This window comes from Rhinolophus sinicus, linkage group LG04, assembly GCF_036562045.2.
Source record: "Rhinolophus sinicus isolate RSC01 linkage group LG04, ASM3656204v1, whole genome shotgun sequence".
NCBI classification, from domain to species: Eukaryota; Metazoa; Chordata; class Mammalia; order Chiroptera; family Rhinolophidae; genus Rhinolophus; species Rhinolophus sinicus.
The window spans coordinates 99,026,283-99,046,123 of NC_133754.1; the positions used below are offsets into that span (position 1 = coordinate 99,026,283).

Consider the following 19,841-nt stretch of genomic DNA (forward strand, 5'->3'; position numbering starts at 1 on the left):
TCTATTGGATGTATTCACTAGAATGAATAATACTCAGTGAAGACAGTTTAAATTAAAGTGAAAGCTTATGTGGCAATTATATCATTTTTTTGAATCACTTACTATAGAACTGAAAGTAACACACAGTTCCTCACAGGTGCAAACACGACACTGAACACTGTGGGTCACAATGTCAAACTTTGGATGACCGCATTTTCATACAACTATTTATGGAACTGAAACAACTCAAGGCAGTTGACATGTGGAGGTCAAAGAAAAATAAACACATCAGGTGTATAATTACCTTGAGCTCTAAGAACAATCGATTCTATAAAAGTGAATAATGCATTTGAGTTTTAAGATTCTGAAGATGCGCCAACTGATTTTTCTTCCATCTTTCTCCCCCTATTCTTTGAAAGAAAAGTTGACAGAGTAGCACAAAAGTAAAAATGTGGATTTTGTTAACCACTAGAAAAAAGCTACAGACCTATCTTCTGCTCCTTATGTACAAGGATTATCAGAATACTCAATTATGAGGAAGGTGCAAATCTACCCTCAAAACCTTCATGAAAGACTAGAATGATATGAAGTAACTAAACTTTTGAAGAAGTTAATGACAGGGAAATAAATTCCCAACAAACTATTCTCAGTGAAAAGAGATTTTACTGACATTTATTATTGCTCCTTATTACTGAGAGACTACTGGAAGTAAGAATTTAAAACATTCCGTTTCTTCTGAATTAGGACTCAACAAAAAACAATGTATATTTGCAATAATATTAAAATAACAGTACCTAATGTTCATTGAGGGCTTACTATGTGCAAAGCTAATGGCTTTACATGCATTATTTTTCATCGTCATGATGTTCCTGAAAATAAATACTATTATTGGCCCCGTTTACGCACGAGGAAACAATTTTAGAGAGGTCGTGTAACTTGCCCCAAATCATATACCTATAAGTGAGATTTGAACTCATGCAAGTTAAAAACACACACACACACACAAGTTTTGTATATGTACATAGAGCATAATGTACTATGTATACCTATTGTTTATATGTACCCACACCACACAGGTACTATCCCATTAAGTTTAACAGTAGCGGTTAATGTCTCAAAAGGTTTCTATCCAATGTTCATTGCAGCTTTATTTATGGTGGCCAAGACATGGAAACAACCAAAACGGCCTTCGATAGATGAATGGATAAAGAAGTTGTGGTATATATACACAATGGAATACTATTCGGCAGTAAGAAAAGATGAAATAGGACCATTTGTGACAATATGGATGGATCTTGAGACTATAATGCTAAGCAAAAAAAATCAGACAGAAAAAGCAGAGAACCATATGATTTCACTGATATGTGGTATATGAACCAAAAGCAATAAGAGAACAAGACAAACAAATGAGAAACAAAAATTCATAGACACAGACAATAGTTCAGTGGTTACCAGAGGGTGAGGGGGGTGGTAGATGAGGGTAAAGGGGATCAAATATATGGTGATGGAAGGAGAACTGATTCTGGGTGGCGAATACACAATGGGATTTATATATGATGTAATACAGAACTGTACACCTAAAATCTAGGTAACTTTACTAACAATTGTCACCCCAATAAACTTTAATTTAAAAAAAAGGTTTCTAACACTTATAAACTATAAAAGAATATCAATAATAGAAATATATGAAATACATTAATAATTCATTAAGAATTGTAATTCAATAACAATTGAATTAATACTTACTGATAATAATTGGTGTTAATAATTAATAATTGGATATTAATAATTCAATAAGAATTAGCAGTTAAAAGAGAAAAATATATGTGCCCAAAACAAAAAATGAAATAAGCAGAGTTCTCTATATGAATGTTGAAATGACTAAGTAGTTTATAAAACCTGTCTTAAAATTATAATGTTGTCATAGACAACCATATCTCAAATTTCTGTATAATTCAATTACATAAAAGATTCAATATCAACTTTTGCCTTATAATTCTTTAGGAATGTATACATATATCTTGTAAAGAAAGCAAGGACAAGCTACATGAAAAAACTCCTATTCAAAACACTAACCCCTTTTTTATAGTCATCATTATAAAGGCAAAATTATAGGTTTCCTTCATACATTTTGGTTTTTGTTCAGAAATGAGAACAGTCTGTGGTTACAATTTCTTGTAAGTATCAACTAAACCAAAGACCAGTGACAAGTCTGTACTTAAGCTCAGAAAACCAGATAAACCTGATGGGCCAAAAATGCTTGTGTCTTTAAGCAATGCTTTCTTGGGGTACCTGTGACATTCCAAAGGTAATTACTTTCTCAAATACTGTACTTACATTAAGAAGCCATTTTAACACATAGTTTATAAGGAGACCAAGTTTTTGTTTGGTAAAGCAATTTAATTTTACTTAAGGAGAATGACTTTGGAAGCTCACATTTAGCTTGTATTTTCACTGGGTAAACATCATTGTTTAGAAATGCCTGGCCTACCAGAAAGTGAGTTCAAGTGAAGGAGCAAATGAAGTAAATAATAAAGAATGCAGTAAAATACTGCCCTTTTTAAGTTCCTGCAACTAAAGTTGACAGTAGCAAAATTCTCAGCACAAATGACCTAGGAATATCTTATAAAGCCAGTGAAATATTGAAGAAGCTGTAAAAAAGCACAACATACGGGAATTTTAAATGACTTAGGGTTGTATTCCCATAAGCTATAATATAAAAAGAAATATGCTATACAAGTACCTGTCAAAATCTATGATTTATATGTTTAATAATCACGCATCTAATTCTGCTCTTGTAGGCAGCGTGCCCAGGTGCTGAGCACAGACTTGTCGAGCACTGCCTTCCTTATGCCTTTTCAATCACATAACCAACTGCTGCATTTCAACGAGCATCCCAAGACAAATCCCACTTTCAAGCAGGACTAAACAAATAGAAAATTCTTCTGGAAGATCAAACACTTCTCATGAATCACCTGGCAGAGGGACGTCCCCACTAAGGAACCATCCCCATTGGCTGAGGAACTGAGGCAATACACTCACTCTCCAAGGCAGCAAAACATACACATTTCACATCCCAAACTCCCATGTTGGCATTCTCCAACAGAAGAACAGCCCTCATTTAAATTTTACCAGCTTGTAATCATGATCCTTTGAGGGAGGGTGAATTAAAACACCAACAAAACGTCTCACCTTGTGTGAGCTGGGTCTGCTGTAACACAGCGGCTGTGCAGGCTGCTGGCTGCTGCTCTGAGTTCCTGCCTCTCGGATAGCGTTTCCCGGCTGGGGTTTCCCAGGTCTAGCAATTGTTAAGTTCACCCTTTCTCCGCTAGCCTGGAGAAAACACACATACGTTACGCTGGTCACAAATGGTACTTCTCGGTGTGGAAATCGCAGCAGTGTAATTTCCAATGCACTTAACATTGTACCAGAGCCTCACACGGGCAGTGCCTGGGAGTGGCTGGCGGTGGGAGGAACGGCACTCGTTTCATGATAGTACTGTAAAACTCCTGCAGCTGAAACACACACACACACACACACACACACAGAGCTCTGGGACATGCCCTCCCCAACCCCACCTCCATGTAACCAAGACAAAGCAGTCAAGCTGCCCGTGCTCTCAGCTCCCGTGACTTCTTGAAGGGTGACTTCCTTTAATACTTTTTCGCCCCTTCAAGATGGCCTTGGTATTGCGGGGGAGAGCACAAAGGAAAGGAGACAGAAAGGAAGAGCAGATTCAAAACTTGATTAAAATCCATTGTGACTTTTAAAATAAATTTCACGGTGGCTACTTGGAAGTAATAATCAGTGAAACGACGCACAGCTTTGTTTTTGCTTTCTGTAGGTTTGAGTCAAATTAGGGCGTCAGCTTCAACAGTCCTGAAATGATTATAGAGATTCTATGTAACAAAATTAATATTAATACATATACATACTGTGTGTGTGTCACACACACGTCCTTAAGCGTTACGGTAAATTATTTTAGAGGTTTATGACCACCACTTTAAATTCGGAGGTCCATTTTCTATATATCTATATTTTAAACATTGATTCACACCCAGTGTATTTTAAAAATACTTTACCTTATTTAATATTTATTTTAAGTTACTTTATCTTTGCTTTTAATGTACAGGCCTGATTTATTTGATGCTGACTCTTGGTATGACCACTATTCTGAATTTTATTATTATTCCTACGGGAAAACCTGATAGCCTGCTTTCAAGGAATTGTGGTAGAAAGAGGGGACTTCCTTCATAACTGTAATCAGTGTTAAGAAATCATTCTGTTTTTAGTTCTTAAATTGGAAATAAGTGATAACCAATTTTACGCCCCTATTGACAATCATTTGATTATTCAAACATTTTATTAAACTAAATAGTTTCAGACAAGTTCTTTAAAATAACTGAAAGAACAGTTAATATAAGACCAGGCTTGCAAAGCAGTGTGTGGGGACTTGATCTAAAGGGTAAATACCAAAGTACAATATACAAAATGCGATATTTACAACTGTGACACTCCCGATGATTAGATCACACGGTGTGAAGTGGCAAGTCGCTCCCTTGTCTTCATGATTCTCAGTTTTAGACATGGAGTATGTGTTATTTTTATAATCCCAAAACAGTAAGACCTTTAGTTTTTTTCACAAAGAACCTTAAATTGAGCAACTTGTTTTTCATAATTTGGGGGAAATTACAGCACAAACTATGATGCAACTATTTAACTATTTGGATTATAAAAATTCAAATGTACAATATATTATCATGAAAAATTTTGAATGTATTTTCTATTTGTGAATCTACATTTTGGTTAGCAATTTAGTGAGGACCATCTATTTAGGAAACAGGATTTTAACATTGCCTAAAGTATATATAGTCAATCTATTTCTATCTCACTGACCTCATTTCTCACTTCATAAAGTCATCTCAACTCTCCTGTTTCCTTTAACAAATCCTGTAACCAGGTTAACCATCTTTTTCCCCCCTGCCCCTCCCACAAATCCTGACTTTTACAAGAGGAACTTGTTTTTACTGGTGCAGCAGCTGGCTGGTGTCCACAGATAAAGATCCGAATGCTGCCTCTGGTTTCAAGGAATTTTGAGGCATCCAATTTCTATAAACCTCAACTCCATGAACTGAGACCAATAACTGAAGGTCCTCTCAATGCAATATGGCCGTGTGTGTGTGTGTGTGTGTGTGTGTGTGTGTGTGTCTGTATTTTCTTAAGGCTACATTGAACCAAACACTTAAAAAAAAAAAAAAAGTAGAAGACTGAGACTTAGGTTTTCTTATAGTCTTAAATTTTCATTGTTATTTGATTCTGTGTAGTATACACATTTTTTAGTGACTAGCAACCTACTTGCATTCCTGATGCTCAATTCTATTAATGCCTAGCTTCCTTGATAGTACTTTGTTGTGTTTACTTACAGAAAAGCACAACTTGTTTTATTCACCCTGATCACTGTGGGAGATACCTGCATTGGGTTACCTGCCACGGCATGTTGAAGAACCTGACCATCTTCTCTGGATGGTTTTCTAATTTCTCTGTTTGAATGCTCTTCTGTAAACATTGTTTTTCTCTAATAACTATCCTTACTTATTTCACAGGGACACTGGCAGGACAAATGTTATGATATGTTTGAAATACTTTGAATTCCTTAAAAGAAAAAAAAGGGCACTGTAGAGATAAGAGTTCCTCTTAATTAAAAAATGACTTTCCCTCTGTTTTTATGGATCCTGAAGTGAAGAAGGAAAGTTAAAAGACCCCGTGTGTTACCACGGCTCCTTCGAGCCTTGCTTTTCTCACTTGTTAAATGTGGACTCCAGCACCTGTAATGTCTGGTAAGAGACGGAGCCTAGGGAGCAAAGGAGAACTGTGTGGGAAGCTGTACAGCCTTTACCCCATGAACACCCTGCCTCCAAGGTCACGTATCCCGTGAACTTTGAAGAGATTCCATCTATAATGAGGTTATGCCACTGTGGACTTTGAAGAATTTAGATGGCCATACTTGATTTCCCAGCAAATGCCAAGTAGGCTTGGGATTCTGACGCTATCGGCCAATGGAAAGAAACACCCATACACGGTCAGGAAGGCTGAGCACCTGGAGTGCACGTCACCTGAATGATCTGTGCGGCCAGCTCGGGAGTCCCGTGCTTCAGGTCGTGCCCATTGATGGCGAGCACGCGGTCACTGCTGCAGAGCCTCCCATCCTGCGCGGCCAGCCCCCCTTCCAACAGGTCAAGAATGAAAACTCCCGGCTCATCTGTCCTTCGCACGAGCTTAATGCCGAGCTGTTCGCCGGAGTCGCGTTTATGAAGAGTCACGTGGAAGACGTCTTCCCGCGGGGAGGTCGCGTCAGAGTGGTTATGCGCGCGGTTCCCAAAGCGTCTCTCGCGAAGCACGGTGAGAAAGAGGGCGCTGCAGGGCTGCGAGAGCACGGCGCGGGCGTAGTTGTGGGACACGTTGCTGATATCGTAGTTGTTGACCTGGAATAAAGGAAGTACGACCAAAGTGTGACACTCTTATTTCCCCAGTTTGTAGAAATGTTTACGTAGCATTCCCGAGGAAATTAACATCGATGTTAACATATATCATGAAAATGACATACAATGCGAAAACGATAAAGACATTTTAAAATACAGGGTTCCTCAAATGAACTGACAATGACTGGCATTACGTAGTGAACAGCTGTTAGGAGCACAGGCTTTAATGATAGTCTCGAACGAGCATCTTTGGTTCAGCCACGTGCTCGCTGAATGGCCTCCGGCAAGTGACGGAAGCTATTAAGCATGTTTCCTCATGTGTCAAGTGTGTTCCTACCTACTTCATGGGGTCAGGAGGAGATGGACGGACAGCATCAGCCTGTGGATGTGCTAATGAAATACCAGTTTTCGTGAACAGAAACCGCAGTTCCCCCGGATTACAGATAGGCTTTCCCAACTGAAATACTTAAACTAGAGGAAATAAGCTCAGTTTTCCCTTGGGGCAAGTGGCATATTTCAGGTAGACCAGCTTATTTTAGATCAGTGAGTTCTACTTTAAACAAAAGCAGATTCTCATAATTTCACTCTAATTCTTTAGCACATAAGTGTAATATGTACCTAATATAATAAATGTAATTCAATAGTCACAGAACATTTATTTACTAAACTTTATAACCTTGAAATAAGTATGGTGAGGGATCCTTGGACATGTAACATCACTAAGAAAACATACCCAGCTTCAATTATTCACCTAGTTAGCGGAAGAGATTAGCACAATTCTCAGTATTTATCACAATTAGAATTCTTCTTTTAATTTGAGTGAGATTAAAAGAGACAGAGCAGCATTCTCTGCACATCAGTTATGTGACAGGTTCTGGGTTAAGTGTCTGTCATCACCTAAAATCCTTACATTTTTTTTCACACAAATCTTTGTTAAACAAGGCCTCTCCCTTCCTGTTTATCTAGGGTTGATAGTTTTGAACACTACTAACATGAATTTTATTGATTTTGGCCTGTTGACGTCTTTTAAAATTCAATCATCAATTCATAGACGTCACATACAAACTTGCTCTTCTGTGCACTTGGTAGCCATCCAAGTCCTTTATAAAATGTTGGAATAATACAGAATCAAGAATGGAAGTTCAAGGCAGCTTCTAAAAAAACAGGCCTGATGTAAATTCACTAGTTAAAAATAATAATTTATAGCTATTTATTATAGCTAAAGGGCTACCTATCTCTAGGTTCACATTTTTCCATCTTATATTAAAAAATATCACAAATGGGGGTGGCTGGTCAGCTCAGTTGGTTAGAGCGTGGTGCTAATAACACCAAGATTGCTGGTTTGATCCCCACATGGGCCAGTGAGAGCTGCGCCCTCCTTAAAAAAAAATAAAATAAAATAAAATCACAAATGACTGCAAAACGTCTGGCTGAAATCCAAATCCAGCAGCCATGTGCAAATACGTGGCCTCATGGCATCTGAGTGAAGTAGGTTGTGGAATATTCCTGTTAGAAAAAGATTTTTCCTTCATGAATGCACAGTTGCCAGTGAAATTCAGAGAAAGCAGAGACCAAATAAAATACTGTTTCTAGATTCTGTAAAAATAACACCAGCTAACTCTATCACATTTTTGGCTAAATATGGTTTATACCAATGAGATCAACATATGACTGTAATTATTTTCTTTCAAAACCAAAATGCCTAAATGACTCATACCAAACTTAAAATACTCTTACTTAATAATGTTCCAAAAGTTCTATTATGTTATTTCTAATAATGATATTGATGTAATTTACAGCAACAGTATATTTTTTTCTTTCAACTGCTCAAAAGGGTGCAAAGCAAAAGGCCCTGGGTATATGGTTCTCCTTTTCAAAGAGACTACTTAATAGAATATACATACATATATGCATATGTGAGTGTGCATACACACACACACATTTATATAGATATATACATATATATGACCCCCCCCAACACACACACATATATATGATGATGTGGGAAAGGCCAAGCCACACACTATTACTGCCTATGGTTTGGTAAAATAAAAACATAGGTTAGCTAGCTCTTTGGTCTGTAAATAAACCATCTTAAGGACTCTTAGGTATTTTCAAATTGGCTCACTGTATCATGGATGTAGCTTATGCAAAGTTGAAGATAACTGGGTAGTAAAAAATACCGAGCAGACTTCTTTCCAAGTGTTGACTTTTTAATGACCAAAAATACTTCTCCACATTTGAGTTCCTAGAAGACATTTTTTAAAATTCACAAATATTTCTTCTCTCTTCTTCTAGAAGTGATCTACTCTTTTAACTTCAACTACCGTCTACCCTTGTATGATTCAAATATCTAGGCCAGTATTCATATAAACTCCAGTCCTACACAGTAGAGTTCTTACCATCCTCATACCCTGTCTCAACGTGCCCTCTAATAAAGTAGCATCTAGTCCCAAGCTAGCTCTTTTTTGGGAATAGCTATTTCTTCTGAGAGATCATCTTCTGAAAGAGAAGAAAGTGAGGGTAGTACCAAGGGTTAATGACGAGTTAGACTGTTTTGTGAAGAAAGTGCATTAGGGAGCCAACAAGAGATGGGTATGATTTCTGAACTCTACCTTAAATTCTACGGTATAAATTGTAAGTAACTGGTGCTGCACAGTCTGCCTTTTCTACATTTTAGTAATCAGTGTTGAGAAGGCTAAATCAGACAATGAAGGTAACAGATAGATGGTAAAACTGGACTAGGGATAGAGCCAATGGGGTAAGAGAATTTCAGCATGGCCCTAAAAATGGCCAACCATGGAGTCCAGGACAAAAAGAGCCTAGCTGGTCCAATGAGCCCAAACACATGCTAAGTCACATGTGGGATCGAAATTAAGCTAGGGAGAAAAAATATACATTCCATGTCTCTGGGGAAATTGGAGAAATTAAACATAAATTCTGATCTGCTTTGCATATAAAAACAACAAAACTTACTTTAATGTAACTTGGGTTCCAAAGTACCACAATTCTCTAAGTGTTAAATTTATGAATAAGAACAAGAGGGTTCAAATTAACAGAATAACTAAAACTGATAGATACCTGAAGAATCTGGTCTCCAGCAAGGAGTCTTCCATCTCTGGAGATTATCCCATCCCGATAGACTTCCTGGATAACGATGTTAATCAGAGGCGTTTCATTGCCACCCACAATGCTAATTCCTAACTGAATGTAAGGATTAGAACGGTGAATTTCAATCGTGGTAATTTCACCTTCTGGTAAACTTGGTGGCTGCTGTGTGGCTGCAGAAAGAAAAATGAGAGAAAAATAGATGGAAAGAAAATCAATGTTTTATATTTTGATGTGTAATTAAGCAATATCACTGGATAAGAAAAAATGAACGTCGAAAAACATCTGTATGTTAAGATTATCTAAATATTTCCTCTTCCAAGGTGATCAGCAGATGACCAACAAATAGCCACTATGTATCAGATCACTGGGGACAACACAATGATCTGATAAAGAAATATTAAGAGAATGGCATCTTGTCCTAACTGAGAAGAGAAAGTCTGAACCACGGAACAACTGTAAACAATGCAAGGCCGTATAAAGAAAAGACTAACTCTGCGGTGTGTAATCACTATAGGTGTTGAACAATGAATCACATCAAGCTCTAAGAACAGGTGGGTCTTGAGCCTTAGGAGATGAAAAAACCTACAGCTGTGGCAGGGAAAATTTGAAATTTGTAGTAAAATTAGGAATTTTAAGAGAAATCATATTTAAAGATAATACCTAGGGCCAACTATAAAGTCCAAGATCTAGGATGACAGGCTTTCTGCTTGTTCCTGTGGGTTGCACAGTCAGACTAGTGGCTGCCACCAGACGAGCGTGACAGTCAGAAGTGTGGCTCTGGAGACAGATATATAGCCAGCCATTTTGTTTGTGAGCGTGACCAATTAATCTCTCAAGACTCAGTTTTATCACCATTTAAAAGAAAAAAAAACTCGTAATATTGTTACAAGCATTTAATCAGTTAATGTATGTAAAGTGCTTGGCACAACACCTGACACAGAGTAAGTACTTAATCTGAGGTATTATTTTTGTTGTTCTTGATACTGATTTCATAGTCAAGAAGTAACAGCTTCTGAACACACGAGCAACCAAGAAGCACGCTAACGACTAAGAATTCACGGGCTACAACAGAAGAGGGGTGGGGAAGAATCACCTCCCTCTGGGCAAAGACTCAGGTTCTGTTTCTAAACTGCTAGGACTGGTCACTTGAAAGAGTGAATTATGTGGTGTGGATTATATCACAATAAAATCATGTCTTTAAAGAGCAAAAAAACGCCTGCTGGGAAACTAGTCCAGAGCACCAGAGACGACAAACAAAAGAAAGACGTGACAGCACATACCGTCGGCCACGGCGCTCTCCTCGAAGGCAGGGTTGTCCAGGCCAGGCTCCTCAGTCCACACGGGGACAGATGCTGAGGTCAAGTTCTGTTCGGGGGGCGCTGTGCCTGTTCCCGAACAGTCCGTTTCCGGTGACAAAGCACTGGGAAGATCTATTATGGTGGTTCCATTTTCACTCTCAAGCTCTGTCTGAGTTTTACTAGTTTTCCTCCTCTCAAGCGCAACTCTCTGCTGAGAAGCTCCGGGACATCTAGAAAGTGAGCATCCGGTGGTTTCCAGATGATTTGAAAGGAAAAAAAAGTGACTCATAGCTTGTACCACAACAAAAGAATGGCAATGGCTTCTCTGCAAAAAGCACCTAGAGGTACCCACGAGCAGTACATAATTCTGATCTTACTCTCACTCGAACTAAGTTCTTCCCACTCCACACAGCAAATTTAAAACAAGGCATCGGCACAAACAATGGTTGGGTACATATCTCAAAGAATACTTCAATAAGAATTATATTCAGGTATGTACTAGTACCAGAAACATGCACCAGTAAGTACACCAGTAGAGTGTGTCTGTCCTGCAAGAATTATTCTGAAATCCTGACCACATAACCCCTTTTTACTAGTTGCATGGCTTAAGCACAGGAGTGGAACTCAGCGGTCTTCTTCCTGGACAAGCCCTGTGTCCGGACTTAGACCTTCAGTGCCACTCTGCTCCTACACTCTCACGGCCAGGGTTACACATTTGTTCCTTGTTCAATACACTTGAAGCTTTACTACTTGCAGGAAAGCACATTATGATAGACATGGAAGGAGATTACAAAAAAAAAATCTCCTAGTTTGTAAAATTAGAATTGCAATAGTGAATTACAGGTATGCTATATAGATTGAAGAATACATTCCAAGTACTTGGGAAACTTACAGAAGCACCAAGAAATAAGAACCGTTAACTTGCTTGTTTTTACTTATTGAAGCAAACAGAAAGAACAGAAAGGTGCTTGCTCAAACAGTTAAAGTTTTTACACACACATTAGAAATGATATCAAGGGGCCAGCTCTTTTCCATCTGATACCTTGACTAGACAACATGACTAAGGGCCGGTTTGCAGAGCGGGAGGAGGAGAAGGGGGTTAAGGAAGGAGGGGCAGACACACATTCCTAGAGCCCAACACCACGCACTTTCACGATGGGGTAAGAAGGGACAGAAAGGCTGGGTGGGTGGGCGACGGTCTTACGTCTAGGGTTGCAGATGTTCATTCAATGATGCTATTTTTTTAAATGTAAAATTTCAATAAAAACTACATTTAGGATTAAATTCAACTAAAACAGAAAGCTCTCCCTTAATTATAAGTGTAATAAATTTTCCCTCATGAACTAAAGATTCAAGTGCCGGATTTCAACTTCTTGAAAAGGATCGTTATGAAGTTCCTTTAGTCAACGTTCTCTTATTCCTTGTTTTCTTTCCCTCTTGTGAAGAAGGGGACACCTGACTTTCCTTTCTGGACTGTTGTGCAGCACTCCAGGGGATGTTCCTACAAGGGCCTGACAAATAATTTTGAAAATTATGTCACTGAAAAAATTACTTTTGTCAGGCAAGCAGATTTAATTAGAAGTACGTTTTAAAAACATTTTATTCAACAAAAAATGAGACAAAAACTGGATCATAAAAAGTATCTGTGACTAAACACATAAGTAAAGATTGAATTCCCCAAATATATATCATACACACACGTTTACATGGGCAACCGCTAGTCTTCAGTAGAAAACATGGACTAGAAACAGAACATGAAGAGGAAATACAGACAGACTGAACACTGGGAATTAGCCTAGCTACCAACCGAAAAATCCTAGAAACCAAATAAGTACAAAGCCTGTCCTGTAATTGTTAAACGTGCAACAATAAATTTTAAAAAGAAAATCTAAAGCTGTTAGAGAGGTAAAGAAACAGGTATACTTAAATTCCCAATGGGACAGCAAGTTGCTAACAGGAACAAAATAAAGATATTTTATTATAAAATGTTATCATGTGAAAATATGAAAGAATGCTCTTAGGCAGCATTAGAGGAAGGTTACAGAGAGAACCTTTGGGAACACCCATATTTAAATAAGATGGACCAGCTGAGTACATTGAGACAGAACAATCAGACAAGTGGACACGATAAGAGAAAGACATCAAAGAAACCAAGGGAGACAAGAGTGCCACCAAAAAAAAGTGGCCAATAATGCAAATGCCACACAGGGGGCAAATAAGATAAGGACCAAAAAGCATTACTCTGATTAGACAATGAAAAGGTCATGGTGATCTTAGGACACTTTTGGTGATGATGGCAAAAGCCTGACTATTAACCAGCATTTCTATTAACGCAACACAAGCACCAACAAAAACTGCAGACTAAAAATCACAGGGCTTAAGGGAAAAAGAGGATTGGGAACGACCACTCAAAACCTGTGCATCTGGTTATGGGAAATGTCTGCCAATGGGGATGGGGTTTCCTCGGGGGTGTTGAAAATGTTCTAAAAATTGGATTATAATAATGGTTGCACATTTCTGTGAATATACTAAAAATCAGAAAATGGTACACTTTAAAAATAGGTGAATTTTACGGCAGGTGAAATATATCTCAAAAAACCTATTAAAAAAAAAAAAAAAGACTACAGGAAAGATGTAGATGATAGCAGGCTTGGGCAGAGAAAAACTCATGACCTGACAGCTCAAACCCATCATTCCTCAAGTTTGTAAACACTTGGAACTGAAAGAAAAAGGGAAGAAACCAACATTTGTTGAGTGTCTACTTTGTGCCAGTCACTGTGTAAAAACCTTTATACACAGTATTTCACTGAATCCTCACAACCACTCTATTATTCCCATTTTACAAATGGGAAACTTGAAACTTAACTGAGGTGACATCACATAGCTGCTACACTGCAGAGCCAAAGTCCAAACAAACTCAGATCGATTTCAAAGACGTCTGTTCTTTCCACTGTGTCATACTAAATTCATTCTTATGGAGTTCTTTTTCTAGGCCTTAGGAAAACATAAATTGAATTTATTCCAGAAACTTGTACCTAGAAAAACAATCATGGAATGTTAGAATGAGAAAAACAACAAAAACATATGTATCTTATTAAATGGGGTATTTAACAATCACACAAACCACAGTTGGCATCAGGGGCTATAACTTGGATTATTCAAGCAGTTAACTCCCTGTAGCAGGAGGCCGGTGCAGAGGACATTAAAAATGAATAATAGAAAAGAAGTGCATGCAATGTTTAACTAGATCAGGGTAGGCAAGCGAGAGGGAGTATTTTGAAGGGGATTAATGGCAATGTGTCTTTTACTGTAATAATATTTTTATATACACATTCACCGTATTGTTTGATCACACCTCATACAGTGTTTAAGGAACACATTATATTACTATTAGTGATGGTGGTGGGGAGGCAGTAGTAGTAGAAGCAAAATAAAACAATGCATGGTAACTGCCAACACAATGCCAGGTACTTAATGAAATTTAAAGAATATGTGCATCCTAGAAGCAAGAAAAATGATAAAAATAATATGGATTAAAATATGCAAAAACCAAATCAAGTGACATCAATGAAAATGATAGATTAAGGGTATATGAAAAGCCTCTCCTCTATAAAGCAGTGTGAACACACTGGCAGAAGTTGTCAGACTCAACTCTTTCTGAGCTCTGGAAATTAGCCAAAGTTCTGCAGCAACTTCCGAAATGCATTTCTTCAAGGAAAATGAGTGAATCTCAGTGAAAACAGTGAGCTCTGCAGCATTTGAATTTGCCCTATTTCCATCCCCACCTCCCTAGCACCCTGGAAAACCAATGGCCCACAGTTACAGTAGAAACAAGTCTGGCAACCACTGGAGGGGAAGGCTGCAGTGCCTTCAAAGCCGTATTCCTAGAGAATTGTCATTAATTGACCCATTGGTTCCCTAGAAGACCCCACTCGCAAGACTCTTTATCTAACCTGAGTTGGAGCTCACCTAGTGCAAACAGCCTTTTCACTGGGGGCATTTGTTGGGGAAAAAACAAAACAAAAAAACAGAGGTAATTATTCAAGATCGTGGCTGCCTGAGGTGGGCAAATCAAAAAGTTTAAAAGGGAAAGAAATGTCCACAGGGCTTCTGATATGTCCAGGCTGTGCGCATGCACAGGGAACAACTGAGGAGGCACTGAGCTCTCCCTTCTGGCCAACACTGACTCTCTGTGAAAGCAGGAAATGAAGGCTAAGGAGGAACTGTCAACTACCCGAGTGCTGAAGATGTACCCCGCCACGCACACAGAGCCCCCTGGGAAGACTGGGAAAGTTGCTGGTTACAGGCACTCAAGGAATCCTCTGTCCCATCATTAGCTGACCAGTAAGCAGAGCAGAGATTTTGCAGAATTAGTTTAGAAATGAATGTCACTGAACAAACAAACAACAACAAATAGCAATAACAAATCCTGGAGGTACAAGAATCTGATTTCCAGAGTTGCCTCGTGATATTATTTAAAATGTCTAGTGCTCAATATGAAATTTAAAACCATGCAAAGAAACAAGTGAGTATGTCCAATACACAGGAAAACCAGCAGTCAACAGAAACTGTCCTTGAGGAAGCCCAGACATGGCCTTACCACTAGACAATGACTTAAATCAGGTGTCATAAATGTGTTCGAAGAACAGGAAACCAAGCCTAAAGAACTAAAGGAAAATTCGAGAATGTGTCTTACCAAACAAAAATATCAATGAAGAAATAAAGAACCAGATAGAAATTCTGGATGTAAAAATGAAGAATTCACTGCAGATTTGAAGAGGAAGAAGAAAAAAATCAGTGAACTTGAAGATTGGTCAATTGAGATTGTGAGTCTGACGAACAGAAACAAAAAGAATAATTTTAAAAAATGGATAGAGCCTCAAAGACCTGTGGGACATTATCAAGAATATTACATAAGCAGAATGGGAGTCCCACAAGGAGTCAGAGAGCAGGGGGCAGAAAAAAATATCTGAAGACAAAATGACCAATATCTTTCCGAGTTTGGTGACTCTTGAAAGCACAAGAGAGAAGCATCTCATCCCATGGAAGTGGTCCTCAGTAAGTTGACAGCTGACTTTTCTTCAGAAACCATGGAAGCCAGAGGCCGAGGATGACATATTTAAACTGCTAGAAAAAAAAGACTCAACCAAAAAATCCATATCTAGCAAAACTATCCTTCAGAAACAGAACTGAAGACATTCCCAGATCAACAAAAACAAAGAGTTTGTTTTTAGCCGACTTGCCCAACAAGAAATACTAAAAGAAGTCTCTCTGGCTGATATGAAAGGACCTTAGACAGTAACTCCAATGAAGAAATAAAGAGCACTGGCAAAGGTAACTACGTAGGTAAATATAAAACAGTATAGAAGTATTTTTAGGTTTATAACTCCATTTTTGTCCCATCTGATTTAAAAGACAACCACACAAAATAATAATTATAATTCTGTTTTGATGGGCATATAATGCATAAAGATGTAATCTGTATAATTATGACAGCACAGATGAGGGGGAAGGAATGGAACTATATATGAGCTAAGTGTTTGTATATCAGTGAAATGAAATTGATATTAATCTGAACTAGACTGATATAAATTATGCTCATTGTAATCCCCAGCACAACCACAAAGAAAATAATTCAAAAAATATATATGAACAGAAATGACAAAGGAATTAAAATGGCATACTAGAAAATATCTACTTCACACAAAAGAAGGAAGAAATGGAGGAGCAGAGAAACAAAAAAGAAACGACATATAGAAACAAACAGCAAACTGTCAGACATAAATCCTACTTTATCAGTAATTACATCAAGTATAAATGAATGAAACACTCCAAAAGTCAGTGACTTGCATAATAGATTAAAAAGAAAACATGATCCAAACTACATGCTGGCTACAAGAGACACACTTCAGGTTCAAAGATACAAAAAGTCGAAAGTAAAAGGAGAGAAATTACACCATACAAATAGTGACTTCAAGAGAGCTAAGTGGGTGTACTGACTTCAGACACAATAGACTTTAAGATAACAACTGTTTCTAGTGACAAAGAAGAACATTTTACAATGATGAAAGGTTCGAGCTATCAAGGAGCTATCACAATTATAAGTACAACTAACAACAGACCCTTGAAGTACACAAAGCAGATATTACAGAATTAAAGGGAAAAACAGACAACGCAACAATAGTAGTAATAAGACTTCAATAATGGACAGAACTAGACATAAGAACAAGAAAAGAGACTTGAACAACACTGTAAATGAACTAGACCTAGCGGACACCTATACAGCACTCACTCCGCCCATCTCCAGCAGAAGACACACTGCTCTCGAGTACACATGAAGCGTTTTCCAGGACAGACCAGGAGGGAGGCCATAAGAAAAAAAGCCTCAATAAAATTGAAAGGACTGAGTCATACATAGCATGTTCTCCAATCACAAGGAATTAAAAATGGATCAAAGACCCAAATGTAAGAGCTTGAACGGTAAAAGTCTTAGAAGAAAACATAGGTGTAAATGTTTGTGACGTTGACTTAGGCAATGGTTTCTTAGATAGGACACCAAAAGCACAAGCAAACAAAGAAAAAAATAGATAAACTGGACTTCATAAAAATTAAACTTGTTTGTCCTTCAAAGGACATAGGCAGGTGAAAAGATAATCTATAAGATGAGAGAAAATATTTGCAAATTATATATTTAATAAGGGTCTAGTATGCAGAATGTATATAGAATGTTCACCACTTACAAAAAGACAAACAATCCAGTATAAAAATGGACTAGTGATGTTGAGCATCTGTTCACGTGTTTATTGGCCATTTCAGTATCTTCTTTGGAGAAATTATCTATTCCAATCCTCCGCACACTTAAAATTGGATTACTTGACTTTTTATTGAGTTATAAGAATTCTGTATATATTCTGGATACTAGACTGTTATCAGATACATGGTTTGCAAAGATAATTTATTTTTACATTACATATGAGAAAAGAATACTGGTAGGAATGTGCCAAACCCAAAATTCCCTCCAAGCTAGAATGCACATTTCAAAGAGCAATCTTGCCTCAGCCTACCCTGAGCCCTGAAGCTTCAAAACCACGTGATGAACTAGAAAAGCTCTCAGCATGGAAAAAGACTTCTCTAAAGGTTTTCTCTATATTGCACAAGCTTTTTACAATATTGTTAAACTGTAAGGTTTGTAGGGGGAAGAGAAAAATTATTTTGAACCTTGCCATCAATAAGCTAGGACACAAACGCTCACTTTAACAACAGCAAAACCACTGACAATCCCTAAGCTTTAAATGTGAAATTGTTGAGGGTGAGGCAGGGATGAGGGCGACAGCGGGGATGCTTTATAGTTGATGGTGCTTGGCAGAATTTCACAAAGTAATTACTAAAATGAAAATGTCATATGCTTAGTACAATATATAGAATATTTCTTAAAAGCTTTATGTCTCCTTTCGAAGATGGGTACTTTCCCATGTCTTTTAAAATTCTTCAGTTTTACTAATATATAATCAGTTAACAACTAGTAGTTTTATTTAAAAACACATTCATCTTTCATAAATGTTCTGCTTTTAGCTGGAAAAGAAAATGTCAACTGTTCTCAAACTGAAGCAGATTTCTTAAGAGTAGAATTTCAGTCAAATAGGGAAGGTAACTTTAAACTCAAAATTACCAGGTTTATGCAAACTACTCCTAATGCTGCATTTCTACTAATAATTAATAGGATTTCCAAACCCTAAAAATTCAAGAACCAAGGCATGACAGTTGTATTATTTTTATACATAGAATCACTGCTGCTGCTGCTGAAAGCCTGTGAATTTCAATGAAACTTACCAATTTCTAAGATGAGTGAGACTGTGCAGAAATGCCACAGTTGTAATAACCCTATTTTATGCCTCATGACATCACTTTTGTTGCTAGTTTGTGTTGGTTTTAAAACATGGCTGCAAATATTTTCACCTCCTTCCATCACAAGGTGAAGCCTCTGCCCGTCCCCTGACTCTGGGTGGACTGCTTCAGAGTAACAGCATAAGGCATGTTGCATGACGTCAAGGCTAGATCATACAAGACCATGCAGCTTCTGCCTTAGTTACAGGGACACTGAGCAACATGGAAGAACTTTAAATACCCTGAGGCCGTCATGCCAGAGAGACCACCTTTAGGCTCTCCTGCCGTCCAGTCCCAGCTGAGCCTACACCTCTGGTTTTTTCCATCAGGGTGCCAGACATGCGAATACAGACATCATCTTGGAAGTAGCTTCTCCAGTTGCAACTGCTACAGTCCCTGGGTTTTGGTTCTTCCGCGCTGTGGCCCAGATGTCACCACACAAAGGCAAACCACCCCCGCTGTGCCCTGTCTGAATCCCTGACTCACAGAATCCATGAACAGAGTCAAATGCTTGTTTTATGTCACTATATTTGGGGTGGTTAGTTTCTTAGCAATGGATAACCAGGACACAGGTTAAATTTAACTGAACAAACATTAGCTGAGTGTCCACTTGGCACAACAGAACTCAAAGTCGGTAAATACGTGGTTCAGGCCCTAAAGGAATTTACAAGCCAGCAGCAGATTCTAACACGCTATCAGCTTGCAGAGTACTTGACAACAAGAACGGTTTCTGGCACATAGTAGATAATAACATTTGCTGAATGAACAAATGAACTACATATTATTTAGGGCTGAGTGTTGGATAATAAATATTTCCACCTGAATTTCAACATTTTTAATTGAGACTAGAGAAAGATCAGGCTGTTCATCATACATCTGTTCAAATGGGATATAAAAATTCTGTTTTATAATTTACCTTCTCATTTTTATGAACCAATAGTTACTCTTAGCTGTTTCTATCAATCAAGTCACCCACCTTTTCAAATCATTCACTTTTTTTTTTTTAATTTTATTGGGGGAAAGTATGTTTCTCCAGGACCCATCAGCTCCTAGTCAAGTAGTTGCTGTCAATCTAGTTGTGGAGGGTGCA

The 19,841-nt window shown here is 38.0% G+C and overlaps 1 protein-coding gene across 5 annotated transcripts in view; it reads right to left on the reverse strand.

Annotated features, from left to right (window-relative positions):
* The window catches only part of LNX2 (ligand of numb-protein X 2), a 66,309-nt gene that overhangs the window by 10,480 nt on the left and 35,988 nt on the right, over positions 1–19,841 (reverse strand). For all 5 annotated transcript variants that reach the window (XM_019736474.2, XM_019736472.2, XM_074330057.1 and 2 more), the window contains 4 exons: positions 10,850–11,097; positions 9,540–9,739; positions 6,093–6,461; positions 3,172–3,312 (listed from right to left, as the gene is read on the reverse strand). In XM_019736474.2, the coding sequence (XP_019592033.2) occupies positions 3,172–3,312; positions 6,093–6,461; positions 9,540–9,739; positions 10,850–11,097 (958 nt within the window). The remainder of the gene's footprint in view (positions 1–3,171; positions 3,313–6,092; positions 6,462–9,539; positions 9,740–10,849; positions 11,098–19,841) is intronic.